At 41.0% G+C, this 14,988-nt stretch overlaps 2 protein-coding genes across 2 annotated transcripts; both read left to right on the top strand.

Annotated features, from left to right (window-relative positions):
• Positions 1-703: 703 nt before the first annotated feature.
• tas1r2.2 (taste receptor, type 1, member 2, tandem duplicate 2) lies at positions 704-5,352 on the top strand. The gene is made up of 5 exons (XM_030056002.1): positions 704-988; positions 1,613-2,338; positions 2,820-3,026; positions 3,667-3,787; positions 4,421-5,352. The coding sequence occupies exons 1-5, from the start codon at positions 719-721 to the stop codon at positions 5,350-5,352; spliced, it is 2,256 nt and encodes a 751-aa protein (XP_029911862.1). The 5' UTR covers positions 704-718.
• An 8,135-nt stretch (positions 5,353-13,487) lies between these two features.
• Positions 13,488-14,636, top strand: her3 (hairy-related 3). Its single transcript, XM_030056401.1, has 4 exons — positions 13,488-13,541; positions 13,654-13,749; positions 13,855-13,936; positions 14,128-14,636. Exons 1-4 carry the CDS (start codon positions 13,488-13,490, stop codon positions 14,634-14,636), a joined length of 741 nt encoding a protein of 246 aa, XP_029912261.1.
• Positions 14,637-14,988: the final 352 nt, after the last annotated feature.

Below are 14,988 nucleotides of genomic sequence, written 5' to 3'. Positions count from 1 at the left end.
GGGGTTGCGTTTCACCCTGGAAAATGTCTAGTGTATTAGTTTTTGTCTCCAAGAGCCTTGTCTCAAACTTAAGTGCATGCTGCTGAAGTATAATGACATAGTTTCACTTCACTGCATCCAATTAATCTTTGTCTTAATTGGCAAAGTTGCTGCATGAAGTTAACTCGGCATAAATGGAATCCCTTTTTATATCCCAAACTGGGAGGGGAGCACAACAGTGTTTTAAGGCCCTTAAAAAGTCTTAAAAAGTCTTAAATTTAATTTCACAAAGTTAAGGGGTAGTCTTTAAATAGTCTTAAAATTGAGTTTATGGGGTCTTAATTCCAATATATGTTTAATTTAGTTCATTTATCTATCCAGTTTTGTCCAAATGAGTCATATTCTGCATCAGCGTAGGCATTTGTTATAAAATCTAAAGGACACTCTAAAAATAAGTCAGTAAAGTGATCTAGGTAAGGATCTGATGTATTTATACCTCAAACTTACCCCTGCGCCTGTCCAAATTGTAGCTTAGCTTATGCTTATTTGAACGAGAGACAAATTATTTATTAAAAACTGGTCTTAGATTTCATTGATAATTGACTTTAAAAGGTCTTGGAAAGCATTAAATTCAACTCTGATACCTGCTCTCTCTCTCTCTCTCTCTCTCTCTCTCTCTCTCTCTCACTCTCTCTGTCTCTCTGTCCACAGACAGCCCTTCACTTTGCCAAGTTACCGGATGTTTCAGGTGATGAGGTTCTCTGTAGAGGAAATCAATAACTCGTCCATCCTCCTGCCAAACGTATCGCTCGGTTATGAGATATTTGACCACTGCTCAGATACTCTCAGCTTCCCGGGGGTTTTGAACCTCATCTCGGTCAACGGCTCGATAAAGCCCCGGGGACACGCGAGCAAATATGTGTCCAAAGTGATAGGAGTGATCGGTCCTTTTGGGAGCACAGAGACCCTGACTGTGGCCCCGCTGTTCATGATGAATTTCATCCCCATGGTAGAAGTCTCATTCTCTGCATTTTACTGATTTTATTTAATCAGGACCAAGAGATAAATTACAACTTGTTTTGTCTGGTTATGTTATCTGGCTCAGATGCACATTGAATAGTTCAGAGAGCAGACTTGAGATTAGATAATGAAGCAAAACCTCTGTGTATCTACCTTTTAAATAATTTGCAAATGTAAAGATTAACCAGGTAAGACTCAACAATAGATGATGATGATGCAGCTACTGACTGTCTGGTTCAAACCTTAAATATCACAGCCAGCAGGTCACCATTACAATGTAAATATAAAATATAAATGAAGGCACTCGAAAAGATTTTAATTTTGGTGTCATAGCACCACTGGCACATCTTTTACCTTGGATTTTAGGTTGATGAAGTTTGAGTTTCTGTCTGTATTCAACACAAACTGCTGTTTCTGCAGCCAGCACCACAAAACACATTACTTCGTGTTTGCCAAGTATATAGGTATCAGTTAACATTTTATTGTGTGATATAAATCAGCAGCATGAAGTAGCAAAACTGACACATGACCAAGATTTCCTTTAACTTTAAATCTGAGTCATTTATTGTCACTTTAAATGAAAAAAAAAACTGCTTTGTCACTCTTCTGACAGGTCAATTATGGATCTGCAAGTTCTGCCTTTTCAGAAAAAGTGAAATTTCCTTCTTTCCTGCGAACAGTACATCCCAACAAAGACATCATACGACTGATTGTTGATATTATGCAGCATTTCAACTGGCGCTGGGTCGCTTTCCTCAAAAGCAACGATGCTTACAGCGAAGATGGCCTGGAATTGTTCAGAAAAATGATAAAGGGCACAGAAATCTGCTTGGCCTACACCGAGGAACTCAACCCTAGTACAAACTACTCACGAATGTTCAAAGAGATAGATTTACAGAGAATACCCACCATTATAGTTTTTGCCCGTAAACTGTACGCCGAGACTGTCATTCAGTCAGCGATAAATTCTAACGTCACCAACAAAGTGTGGATAGCAGGAGACACATGGGCCTTAAACAAGAACCTCCCAAAGAAGGAAGGAATCGAAAACATTGGCACTATTCTTGGGGTTTCGGAGACAGTAGTGGAAATACCTGGTTTCAATGATTTCATCTATTCTTCCAAACACAAGAGGCACTGTGAAGATGCACGACAACAGAAGTTTTGTAATCAGGTTTGCAACTGCACTAGCCTAAATCCAGAGGAGATCATCGCTGAGAACCCGTCTTATTCTTTATCAATCTACTCAGCGGCATATGCCATCGCCCACGCCTTGCACAATGTGCTGGAATGTGGAGAGGGACGATGCCGTGACAATATCACAGTGTATCCCTACATGGTAAGTGCTAAGATGGGGCGGGGTTACAGCTGGTGGGCGGAGTCACATCTGATGGGCGGAGTTACACTTGGAGGATTGGTGAAGATTTATTTAAGATTTATTAAGGGACTCACTTCAAAAAAAAAAAAAAAAAAAAAAAAAAGACAAATCATCACGATCTAACTTACATTCATACAGAGCTGTGTTGCTGCTGTGTGGTATACAGCTGGATTTGACATCCCACTTAAAAACTCCCCAAAACTGCCCTTGGGTCATGACCCTTACTTTGAAAATCCCAGGTTCTCAGTCCGCAAGTGGAACAGCAGTGAGTTGCTCAGCCACTGGAAAAGATTGTGTGTGTGTGTGTGTGTGTGTGTGTGCAGTGATGTAACTCTGCTCCAAGCTCCAGGACATAGCTTTACACAGCTTTAGTGGCATCCCAGATTCCCCCAGTGTTGCTTACAATCGCTCATCATTTCATAATTTTGTGCACCCTCTCCAGGTTCTAGCACAGCTGAAGAAGTCAAATTTCACCCTTTTAAACCGGAGTATTCAATTTGATGAAAACGGGGACCCCGCAAATGGATACTACTCTATAGTTTTCTGGAATCAAGAAGGTCAAGCAGAGGAGATCGGCTCTTATGAAACTCATCCACTGGTCCAGCTCTCCATTGATGACACCAAAATTAAGTGGCACGCAAATGGAAAAGTATATTGTTTTTTGTTTCATGAGAAAAAAAGGTTATTATTGTGGTACATCTTAGAGCCAAAAATATAATATTCATAGAAATGGTAATAGTCAATCTGTATGTTGTCATAAAACATAATAGTTATAGCAATAGTAAAAGGGCCTTTGATTTAACTTTTCAAATAACTTTGAGGCCAGTGCCAGAAAATCTGAGCAATCTCATTGGTTCAAGTGTAGTTATGAAGTTTGAAATATATTGAGGCCATTTCAAGCAGCGCAGACTAAGAACATATGTGATGTGTTTTTGTTATGTTTTTCTTAACATGCTCCAAACTTTTCCTGAGGCATCCTAAATAAGGTACAGGCAACGGACATAGTTAATATGAACTTAAAAGTCGAGATCCCTATCCAGAATCACCGACATAAAATACAAAAATTCAGCTGCCCATTAACAACTTTTTCACGATTCTTGCCTCAAAAAGGAATATTTTTTTTATTTCTATAGCCAGAATATCCACCAGAAAATCTGTACTTAGTGTCTGGTTGGATGTTTACATTTCAGAAAACCTGTTTAGCGATTTAAAAAGTTAATTGCTGCCACTTACCTAATATTTGTTGATGCATTTCATTTGATTTGCTGCTAATGGAGTGTCTTCTGCAGGTGCCCACTTCACTGTGCTCTCAGGAATGTCCTGAGGGTTATGCAAAGAAGCAAGATGGAATCCATAAATGTTGCTTCAACTGTGTAATGTGTCGAAATGGAACTTACGTGAATATCACAGGTAAAATATGACGCATAAAAACAAGAAAATGAGGCAAAGGAGTGCGTGGGAGTGCTGTGTCCGTCTCGCGCTGACAGACTGATGCTCAACATGCTTTAACACTGGGGATAATTGGATAGCTATGGTGTGCTGACTGAACACAGCCAGAGGCTTCAGCTCCACAGTGACCTCTGATTTTTCAACTTGATAGAAGAAGATAAACTCAATTGGTTTATGTGACATATTTCCTGCTGAGGTATAGATATGATAAGATACACCCACACAGTTATAGTTGGGGTTATGGTTAGGTTAGGGCGCGCAGTATGCCAAGCCTGTTTCAGCAAACAGGCAATGCAGGTCAACAAATTGTATGACCAATCACAGCACTGGTGGGATCTTTAACACAGGAGGTGTTCTTCAGTAGAGTAAACCAAAGGGACATCAGATTTCAGTGAGGGAGAGTGTCCTCTAACACATCTCTTTATGGTAGTATCAAGTGTGTGTGTGTGTGTGTGTGTGTGTGTGTGTGTGTGTGTGTGTAAAGGAAGCTAAGATAATACATAGAAAAGTGCAGCCATCTCTAATCTCTGATATATTTTCACCCAGATTAAGCTTAAATTTATCCCCACATTGTCTCTTTGTCCTGTCTGACAGAGGACGCCTACCGGTGTGTCCCCTGCAAGCCCACAGAATGGTCAGCAGACCGAAGCACGTCGTGCAGTCCGCGGTCGGTGGAGTACGTCTCTTTCACAGATGGATCGGCGATACTGATCATGGTGGTGACTTCGATCTTGGTGGCTCTCTCGTTAGCCACGGCCATTCTCTTCGCCATCAACTACAACACGCCTGTTGTCAAATCTGCCGGGGGATCGATGTGCTTCCTCATTTTAGGCTGCCTAAGTCTGTGTAGTATCAGCGTCTTCTTTTACTTTGGCAAGCCAACTCTTGCCTGTTGCATCTTGAGGTACTTCCCATTTCTCTTGTTCTACACGGGCTGTCTAGCATGCTTCGTTGTGCGCTCCTTTCAAATCGTTTGCATATTCAAAATGGCTGCTAAGTTCCCAAAGCTGCATGGCTGGTGGATGAAATATAATGGTCAATGGCTGGTCATCACAGTGGCTTTAGTTACCCAAGCACTGTTACTTATCATTGGTTATGCTTCCAGACCCCCCAGACCATACAATGAAACATTTTGGTACAAAGACAAAATAATCCTTGGCTGTCACGTCGGTAATCCAGGACTGTTGGCTGTTTCCGTGGTTTTGCTTGCATCCCTGTGTTTCCTTTGCTTTGCTTTCTCCTACATGGGAAAAGACCTCCCCAAAAACTACAACGAGGCCAAAGGCATAACCTTCTGCTTGTTCGTGCTGATCCTCACCTGGATCATCTTCAGCACTGAGTACATGCTCTACCACGGCAAGTACATCCAGACTCTCAACGCTATGGCAGTACTCTCCAGTCTCTACTGCGTCCTGCTCGGGTATTTTCTCCCGAAATGCTACATCATCATTTTTCAGCCCCAGAAAAACACACCGCAGTACTTCCAAGGTCTCATTCAAAATTACACCAAAACCATTAGCCAATAAAAGGCAGCCTGCGTAATCTATCTATGGAAACAAGCAAACAAAAACAGATATGCATAAATGAGTAGAGCCTATCAGCATCTACTATGTAAAGACATGCAAATTAGAGAGTAATGTCTGATGCCACTGAAACTTGCATGGTTGAGCATTTTGCTGATATAAATGCAAAATTTGAATTTTCATATTCATGTGTACTCAATGTGGATTAGGAAGTAGGGGTGCTTTCAAGCCATTTTCACTGGTCATTTACACATTTTTTTGCTGAATAAACATGTAAAACAGTTATTTATAGAATTATTTATTAGTTATTCATAGAACTATTCTTAGGATTTATAATATATTTGGAGTGGGTCTTTAAACACAACCACAGTCATATTGAGAGAATATGCTTGTATTGCTTGGACATAAGCATGTGAGCAAACTTTACTGTTACACTATACACACACACACACACACACACACACACACACACACACACACACACACACACACACACACACACATACACACACACACACACACACACACACACACACACACACACACACATACACACACACACACACACAGGGATGTCTAAAATTTCCAAATTTACACTATTAAAAAGTGATGAAATCCTAAATCTTTTATGGGAGAAAAACATTTCTGACCACAACCACCAGTGATGTGGGAATGCCAAATCACATACAGCTACATCAGTGTGACAAGGTGACACTTTGAACCCCTAGATGTCAGCAAATCTACCTTTTCTGTTTGGGTTTCCTGTCCCTTTAATCTGAATTTCGTTTTATGGTTTTAACTATGACTTGAGTTTAATGGTAAATTAAAGAAAGAGTTGATGGTGTTATAACACTGTACTAACATGGCTCAATAAAGACATAAAATAGAGTCTGTGTATGTTTTCCTTAATTTTTCTACCTAGTTTTCCAAATGTCCAGCCAGATTCTTAATGGGAATTCAATTTGTTCTTACTGATTCAGTCTTAGTAATCACAGATAAAGTAAACCCTGTTGTGCTTTCATGCTTACGTTTATGTTTATATACCTTCTTTGGACACATGGGGGAGCCAAAGTAATTATTTGACACTGAATTAACTGCAGTGAAGAGTTGGCCCAGTACAGGATCCTCCCAGTAATATCTTTCCTGACCAGCAGAAGCACACAGTTGCAGTGTTTTTTTTTTTTTTTTGCTGTCTTGCTCCCTAGATACAAATTTCTTTGCAACCCCAAATCGATGCAATCTTCATGTTCTACCATCTCTGGAACAAAGAATGAAGTTTGCGCTTGAGGCATCCAAATGGTTTGAAAGACGTTTGCAGGACTGATGTGGGAGGACTCTCTTGTGCTCTGGTTTTGTACATTCATGCTGACATTACCAGTGAATCTTGTGCAGATTTTATTTATTGTATTGATGCTTGGTTCTGTGATGCTCTGTGGGATATGTTTGCACCCATAAAAAGAATTTCTAATTTTATATTGCTGTTGGTTGACAGACGGTTTGTTTAGCATTTTGGCTAAAAAAAAAAAAAAAAAAGAAAAAAAAAAGAAAAGGAAAGAAACTACTACTTTCATATAAGATTGTTGAATGCACAAAATTTATTAAATGCTTTCCCAGCTCTGGACTTACCTGCTGGAGGAGATCAGGGAAGGTAACACAACAGATAAATAAATAAATAAATAAATAAATAAATAAAATCACTATTTTAGACTTAGTTTTACTGATTTTAATCTTTTTTTTTTTTTTTTTTTTTTTACTGATTTTAAAGCTTGTAATTCTTTCATTGTGTTTTATCTTATATTGTATCTATTCTTGTTTTATTGCTTTTCATGTTTATTTGATTTTAATGTTTGTTTCATTATTTGCCATTGTATTTTGTCTGAATATTTAATTAACTGTTTGATTACTGTCTTTTTAATTGTCTGTAAAGTGCTTTGTAGGTTTTGAAAAGCACTATATAAATAATGATATTATCATCATCATCATCATCATCATGCCTTACTGTAAATATCTGTATTTAATGCCTCCAATCCTCATTTTCTCCCCGGTCAGTTGTTTCAGTATGTCTGTGAATATTTTTTGAAAATAATCCCTGAGTCTGTGGTGGCAGTTGCCTCTGGAGAGACAGGAAAACCTCCTGGCCTTAATAAAAGTAAGTGGCGCCCATTTAGGACAAAGAGGTGTTTCCAGAGTATATCAAATAATTAATATTAAATACATAGAGATATGGCGGCTAAGTTGGAGTGGGTGCCTCTAAATATGTTATTTTGCAAGTGTTCGGTTGGATGATTTGTTGATTTAGTCATAAAGTCTGATTAAAACACGTTTCGTGTTTGCGTACTTTTGTGGGTTACATGACATTTGTAGTTTCTTGTAGTGCTTACTGAGGTGAGATTGCTTCTACAAGCCACTAGGTTTTTTTTTGTTTGTTTGTTTTGTTTTGTTTTTTAATCTCACCTGCACTGCTTCCTACAGTACAGTTTAAAAAGTATTTTGGAAAAGAATGAAAGAACTGACAAGCCAAACAAATGAAATCAGACAGTCTTTAAACTCAGTCTGATTTTGTTTCATCGCAGTGCCCGTAAAACATAATCAATCAATCATAATCGCATACCAAATATTTTATATTTTTCTGGGTAAAGCTGGGATGAGTGGTGGGCTTCTTGACCTTTTGTAGATTTTAATTGTTTGTGAATTTTAATTGTTTCTGCACAATCAATCACCGTGACCGCGTGTGTGATGTGTGCCATGTGTGTGTGTGATGTGTGCCATGTGTCTGTGTGATGTGTGCCATGTGTCTGTGTGACGTGCATTCCTCCACGTCTGCTGCTGACACCTTGTTCCTGTCAGACGCCAGGTGAGGTTGTTGGTGCCCGTCCTGCTCCTCTGACAGCTTCCTTCCTCCTGGCGGGCCGGCAGCCTGCAGGCGCTGACAGAGCGCTGACGGTCACCCTTTCCTCTCCATTTACAAGTCAAACTCTCAAACTGAGTCGCTCAGTGAGGCCGGGGTGCCCCGCGTCGTGAAACGGAAAAGGCCTTACCTCAGGGGGTATGTGACAATTCCAGAGGGTAAATTGCCATTTTGTTGCGGCCATTCAGTTTCCTGGCAGGGAGAAGGGGAGGATGGACCGTGAAACTAGGAACGAATCGGTAAATAGTGCCACTTAGCGCGGCATATGGCGCGTTTGGGAAGCTGAACGCTGACACCAACAAATTGACGATTTCATACCTATTTCAGAGTTACACAGCCCACGCCACACACGTAGACATACAGGATTCCAGAGTTTGGCTCCACTTATTAGAAGTTTTTGCTTCCCTTATCCTGTGTTTTAAAAATCTTAGATGTTGGAATGACTACGCAAACTGCAGGATGAGAAATAAAACAGACCTAATGTAAATGAGAAATTAAAAGTAACAAAACTATCAATAGGCCGACACTTTCCCAACGTTTTGTAATATTAATCATATTTAGGATTTACTAGCAAACATAAAGACCTTTTATATTTATGTTTATTTTAATCTTTTGTTAAAGTCGAGGGCTCCCACTGCATTGCTGCGTGCTGAGAGGACACATATTTCTGTTTTACAAAATATGGAGCGAGGAAAATCGGAGGAACGCCCCGTGGCTTTTCACTTGTACCTTCCAATTTTCCACTTTTGTCAGAGAAAGGGAAAACCCTGGGAAAAACCGGACAGGCAACTGGTCCAAAGCAAAAACAAAACACACTTAAGTGGGAGCCTTTACTTTTGGTGGCCAGATGGGATTTGCCTAAAGACTGTCCTCTGAACATTCAGGCATGGGCCAGTGATGCTGTTGTTGCAGACTGAGCCTGGTCATACATTATTTCTCTTCACAACAAATAAGATCATTAGACCCATTCACTCAATTTATGCATTAAATAAACAGTTTTGAATGCCTATTGTTTTGTGATAAATTCAGTTTAGTTTAAATTCCACTAAGTATAATATGGGTTCCTTTAGAAATTTGGGGATGTTGGTTTGATAATTAACAGTGACTGACGTCTCACCAAATCAGTTCATGATCAAGTAGGTTTAAATGCCTTTACATTAACTCACTGTTTGAATACTCTGGATACTTTGGATACTCCCGACTCAACCCCTGACAGTGAGATGGGGTTAATTTTTAGTCAGGGCGCTATTCTTTGCAGCTAGGCGAATTTTTATTCAGACGCTACGCGCTCTGCGTAAAGTGAGAGTATGCACCTCGCCAAATATTTTCTATGCTTTGGAGAGACACCCATCATAAGGAAAAAACTGGGCGCACAGCATAGACTGCATTAAACTAAAAACTTTCCCCGGTGTTTGAAATACTGAGTATTTTAAAGAATTATGGACTTGAGTCATTTCAAATGACAACAGTAATGTGGATAGCCACCTGTAATGTTGCCTATATCGCATTCACTCCTGAGGTGAAGCAGACTATGGATTGCAAGAAAGGCAAGAGAGTGATTTATCTCAGTAATTTTTGCAATATCATGCAATGTCATAAACCTCCTCACTGTTGTTTTACGCACGGCCAAAGACAGCGTTGGAAAGTTGCTTCGTTATTCTCATTCAAATCTGTTTGAAGTGGTCTAGAGTAAATGGCAGATGTTTTGCAATTCAAGGCGCATCAATGCCCATGCGCTTTAGTGTTTAACAAAGGCGCTCCTCTTTTGTTAGGCACTTGTGTCTTTCAGACGGGAGCTCGACAAAGGCTTCATCCTCCAGCGAGTTATAAAGTTACTTTCCAGTCAGTTCATTTCGGCCCTTGAGAAAACCCTAAGCGATGTTAATGTGCACCTCTGGTCTTTTCAGGCGGTAACCCCGGCACACACAGGCAAACAGCAGCCATTGTGTGCCCAAACCAAAGTAAGAAGTCTTAAATAACCTGAGGACCAGTCTATAGAAATTCATGATGCTATTTCTGTTTGATGTTTGATCACAGCTTCGTCGACGGGCCCGTCGCGTGGCTTTTCAACAAATCCTCTGTATATTTCTAATATTTTTCCAGTGCACCTGTCCATGTACCTGCTCCTTTTACTCGGGCCTTGTTGCTCACAATAAACGTTTTGGTCACACCAGTTCTGCCTCAGGTCATTCTGAATGGAGGGCGGTACCTCGATTTGCTCCGCTTAGGGCAATACGCAAAAAAATGTGGGTCCATATTTGGGCATTTTAACAACAGGAATCTGCACTGAGAATTTTCTATACTTGAATAAACCAAGCAATAAAACAAGTGAAGATTTTCTGACACCTTCATAGGCTACCATTTGGGTAGGCCTATAATGTAACCATTGGCTTGCTAATGTCTCTCAGTTTGCCTCAGGGAAGAAAATAGTTTATTGCAGTAATTGTATAATTGCTTCACTAATTGTTGTTAACAAGTCCCCCAATAGTCCAATTATTACAGCAGCTTTGTCAGGTCCCCGCCGGCAAGCATCCATGACAAAGGCCCACTCGGGTTAATGAATGACCTGAGGCTGAAAAGTGAAAATGGAGGGAAAGGCCGGGTCCTTTTATAAACATACACTCAACTTGTCATTTAATGGCACTGGCATTCTCATGTCTAACTGGGATACAAGATTCTCGTTGCGCTATTCTTATGGATAGACGATGGCCTGCCGACTTTTTGGCCAGTTGAAACGCAGTTGCATTTCTGTGGGGAAACATTTTTAAAGCCTCATTCCATCACTGGTAAAGGCCTATTCACGAAGTAGGCTAAATGCGTTTTGATGAGAAAAAAAAAAAAGGAAAAGAAAAGAAAAGAAGAAGAAGAAGAAGAAGAAGAAGAAGAAGAAGAAGAAGAAGAAGAAGAAGGAGAAGAAGAAGAAGACCAAAGCAATTCCCTGCAAATCTCCTCTCTCCCTTTGAACCCGGAGGGTAAAACCAATGCTAATTGAAATTAGACCGCGTAATCAGCGGGGAAATCTCCCCTCTGTGCTGCAGAATAACAAGACAAGCGATTGCTGTGATACCGTGGCTCCATGCTGAAATCAGCCCGCAACGCGTCTTGTGTTAAAGCCAAGCGTGAAAACGCAGATAATGTGGCATCCAGAGAGGACAAAAGACGCGAGAAAGCTCACTTACACCGGAGCATCTCGACCTGATTTCATACTGATTAAACGCTTCAGCATAAAGCAGAAAAAAACAGTGACATGCAATTTTTCGGTACATTTTACGCAATTAAAGTCTTCTGGCACAAGCCAAGCTGTGCTTCAGTTGTATTTGAATTGTGTGTCCCAACCTTGACTTTTGGCGAATGCCCCACATCTATTTGTAGGACAAGGTTCAATTAAAATAAAATAATCAAACAAACAAATAAATAAATAGCCTACGTTTTGCAGCTTGTATGATTAAATGCAACTGAAGCTTTAAGGGACATCTTTATGTTGGCGAATCAAATTTGATCTGTGGCCTGTCTCCTCCTAAGCTGTAAAATGAAATAAAATAAACCCAACTTCAAATTGTTCAAGTATCTGAGCAGTAACGGCATGTGCAGGCTTCACTTTAGAAGTGGAGGGAATCTGTGATGCCCACACTTTTGTGGTCACAAAACAGACGAGAAGAAAAGATCAATGGCCCACGACTATAAACTGGCCTCTTTTCATGGGCGCTCTGCCCCCAAACTGAATTCACCGAGACAAACCCCTGTCCCTTCACCCGGGCCCTCAGTTGTCATTTGAACACACGCTTTGTGTTCTGAATCAAACCTGGGGAGACTTGGGCAAGGCTGAGAGCTGTAGGCTTGTCTCAGCCTGTCGCGTGTCTTTCAAGAAGACTCCATTTAATCACGTCCAAGTTTCCTTCTCCAGTGGTTGTGAAATTTCTCAAACACTTATGCACATACACATGCACACGCTTTTTGCCAGTGGCGAAGTCATAAATACCCTTCCACCACTTTAAGATGAGATTTAATACATTTCAATGGACACCTGTAATTAACAATATGCTGCAGGCTGATATTGCCCCAGCCGGGTCTTGTAGCTTCTCATCCAACCCAATTTCCTTTATTTCCACTCTACTTTCTGGTGGCCTGTGTGTGTTAAAGACTCAGGATGCGCATTGGACTGCAGTTATCCCATATTCTATACATTGTTTCAGCCGGTATGACTTTCCCAAGCCTTCGTCCTTTTCAGGGAGCAGTGTGGAGAATCGGGAGGCGAGGGACCGAGGACAGGGGGCGGCCTTACGATTCTCCTCGGTGCCTCACCGCGCCTGGTATGAAGACAAAAACTGTTGAGCACAATAGCCAAAGAATACAAACGTGTACACATTTTCCCCCAAAAATCGCTTACACTTCTCTTGTTTATGTTTTTTTTTTTTTTTTTCATGTACGTGAATTAGGATTTGTTAAACAGTTTGCCTGTAACAAATCATCTTCAGCGGTTACTTGAGGCATGAGGCGACAGTTTTGCTATACCAGAAAATCAAAATGTTGTGAGGACACGCAGGGGATTACCACGGTGCTGCCTCGACCTCATGGCGTGAAACTGAGATATAAAAGAATGAATAACAGGCGTTGGTACGACTCCCCGAGCCGCTCAGCAAGGCAATACCATAACGATTACCCATTATGTTTTTGATTTTTACGCTTCTCTTTAAAAATGTTACCCCACACGCTGACGTCTCTTGGGTCTTTGTCACATTTATTATTACACAGTATATGCTGTAATAGACGTTATTTAATTTCAATGAGTGTACATATTTTGTGTATAAAACCAATTTCCATTGCATTGTTGCATTGCCTGTGTGTGTAACTGTGTGGAAAAAATAACTAATAAAATATATAACTAAAGGAATAAAAATACATATATACTTCTTCCAAGAAATTTCGACCTATTCTCGAATGAGAATGGGTTCCGCATGGAAAACTATTCAGTAATTTAGAAAATAAAATGAAGTAAAACAAACCATTAAATTCTGCCACATTTCTTTGTTGAGTCTAAGCCTTTGGTTGGTTTGGCTGACAAATGACAGCAGTGCTGCTCATTTGAGCGCAAGAGACAGGCAGGACTGGCATTGAGATGTTAAGTGGGTGTCTCTATATAAATCCGCTCGGGGTCACAACTTCTTCACTCGTGCGCTAGAGAGGGAAAGAGATTAACTTCAAGGAAACCAGAGCAGGACTGCAGCAGAGAATGGTGTCAACATCAGACTGCATTGTGAAATCTAAACCCATCGCTGCAAACAAGGTGTGTGGAGCAACTTCTGACAGGAAGTTGGACTTATCGGGAGAGCGTTAAATAGCTTGTGAGAACTCAGTGTGCTGTGTTGAATGTTCATTTTCTCTTCTTTTGTTGACAGGTATCCAAACCACTCATGGAGAAGAAACGAAGAGCCCGCATAAACAAGTGCTTGGACCAGTTAAAATCTCTCCTGGAGAGCTACTACGCCAACAGTGTAAGCATTTACAACTGTATTTCATCATTTTGAATATAAATGTCGTCCCACCTGCAGACCAATCGGCGACTGATTTTTAATAATAAATGTTTTCTCTCAATTTAGATTCGCAAGCGCAAACTGGAGAAGGCCGACATTCTGGAGCTCACGGTGAAACATCTGAGGAACCTCCAGAAGACTCAAAGCTGTAAGTTATAGCTTCACATTTCAAGAAGATTATCCCGTTGATAAAAGAATACATTTCAACTCCGTGGCTACAAATATGCGCTGCTGTAAATTGGCTTGCATGCACATTTCATGGGTGCGTTACGCGCAGCTTTACGCACATCTTTACGCATGGTTGTTCTAACTTGAAAAATATCCTTCCATTCGTTTCAGGCCCTTCCTCAGCTTCTGAGCTTCCCGACTACCATGCAGGCTTCCGCAGTTGCCTGGCAAGCGTCAACCAGTACTTGCGGATGGCAGACAACATGAGTGGGAGCGACCGCTGGATGTTATCTCAGCTCTCCAACAAGCTGTGCTGCTCTCGCGGGCCTGGTGAGGTTTCCAGCACCTCGGACAGCGATCTGAGCAAGACGCAAGAGGCGGCGATGCAGCGACTTCAGCCATCCTCAGCTGCACCAGAGGGGAGAAAAACACCGAAAACCAAATCCTGCGCGCTCAAACCTCCCTGTGGAAGCACAGGCCGCACGTGCCTTTCTCTACCGACTCAAGTTAAAGAGGAGCTGCAGACTTCCGGACCCAAACGAGCCCTCCTTGCTGCGATTCCGACACAAAACACGTTAAAAATAAGTTGCAGTGCGGGTCACAGCAGCAAGTTTCACTCTGTCACCCTGTGCAGGAATGAAGTCGTCACCACTCAGCAGAGCGTTTGGCGGCCTTGGTAGATAACTGATAGCTTGGTTGAATGTTTTGTATATGTACTTGCACTGTATGGATTAAAACAAATTGTATATGTTTTATTTTTCTTAATAAAAATTGCAGAAAGAAAAGGCGTGTTGCCTTTTTTGTCAAAGCAGGGAATATGGTTTAAGTATACGTAAGAGGGAGGGAGTCATCTACAAAAATGGCAGAGCCTGATGAGGGTTTGGAGTCACAAATGAGAATCTGAAGTGTCAGCTGTGTGATACCTCACTCAGAAGTCCCAACGTTCCTCCAGCATCATAACTGCATCAGGTTACTATTATATCATATCTGATTAGTTTGTCATCTCATCCAGCTACCCAGAAAAGTACAAAA

Source organism: Myripristis murdjan, chromosome 7 (assembly GCF_902150065.1).
Source record: "Myripristis murdjan chromosome 7, fMyrMur1.1, whole genome shotgun sequence".
Lineage (NCBI taxonomy): Eukaryota > Metazoa > Chordata > Actinopteri > Holocentriformes > Holocentridae > Myripristis > Myripristis murdjan.
This window is presented reverse-complemented; position numbering and strand designations above follow the sequence as displayed.

Bases quoted from the DNA above. Each gene is read 5' to 3' on its own strand.
- her3 (XM_030056401.1), top strand. From the start codon at position 13,488: ATGGTGTCAACATCAGACTGCATTGTGAAATCTAAACCCATCGCTGCA. The intron at 13,750-13,854 runs GTAAGCATTTAC...CTCTCAATTTAG, and splicing joins AGAGCTACTACGCCAACAGT to ATTCGCAAGCGCAAACTGGA. The intron at 13,937-14,127 runs GTAAGTTATAGC...CATTCGTTTCAG, and splicing joins CCTCCAGAAGACTCAAAGCT to GCCCTTCCTCAGCTTCTGAG.
- tas1r2.2 (XM_030056002.1), top strand. From the start codon at position 719: ATGTTTCAGGTGATGAGGTTCTCTGTAGAGGAAATCAATAACTCGTCC. The intron at 989-1,612 runs GTAGAAGTCTCA...CTCTTCTGACAG, and splicing joins TGATGAATTTCATCCCCATG to GTCAATTATGGATCTGCAAG. The intron at 3,788-4,420 runs GTAAAATATGAC...CCTGTCTGACAG, and splicing joins AACTTACGTGAATATCACAG to AGGACGCCTACCGGTGTGTC.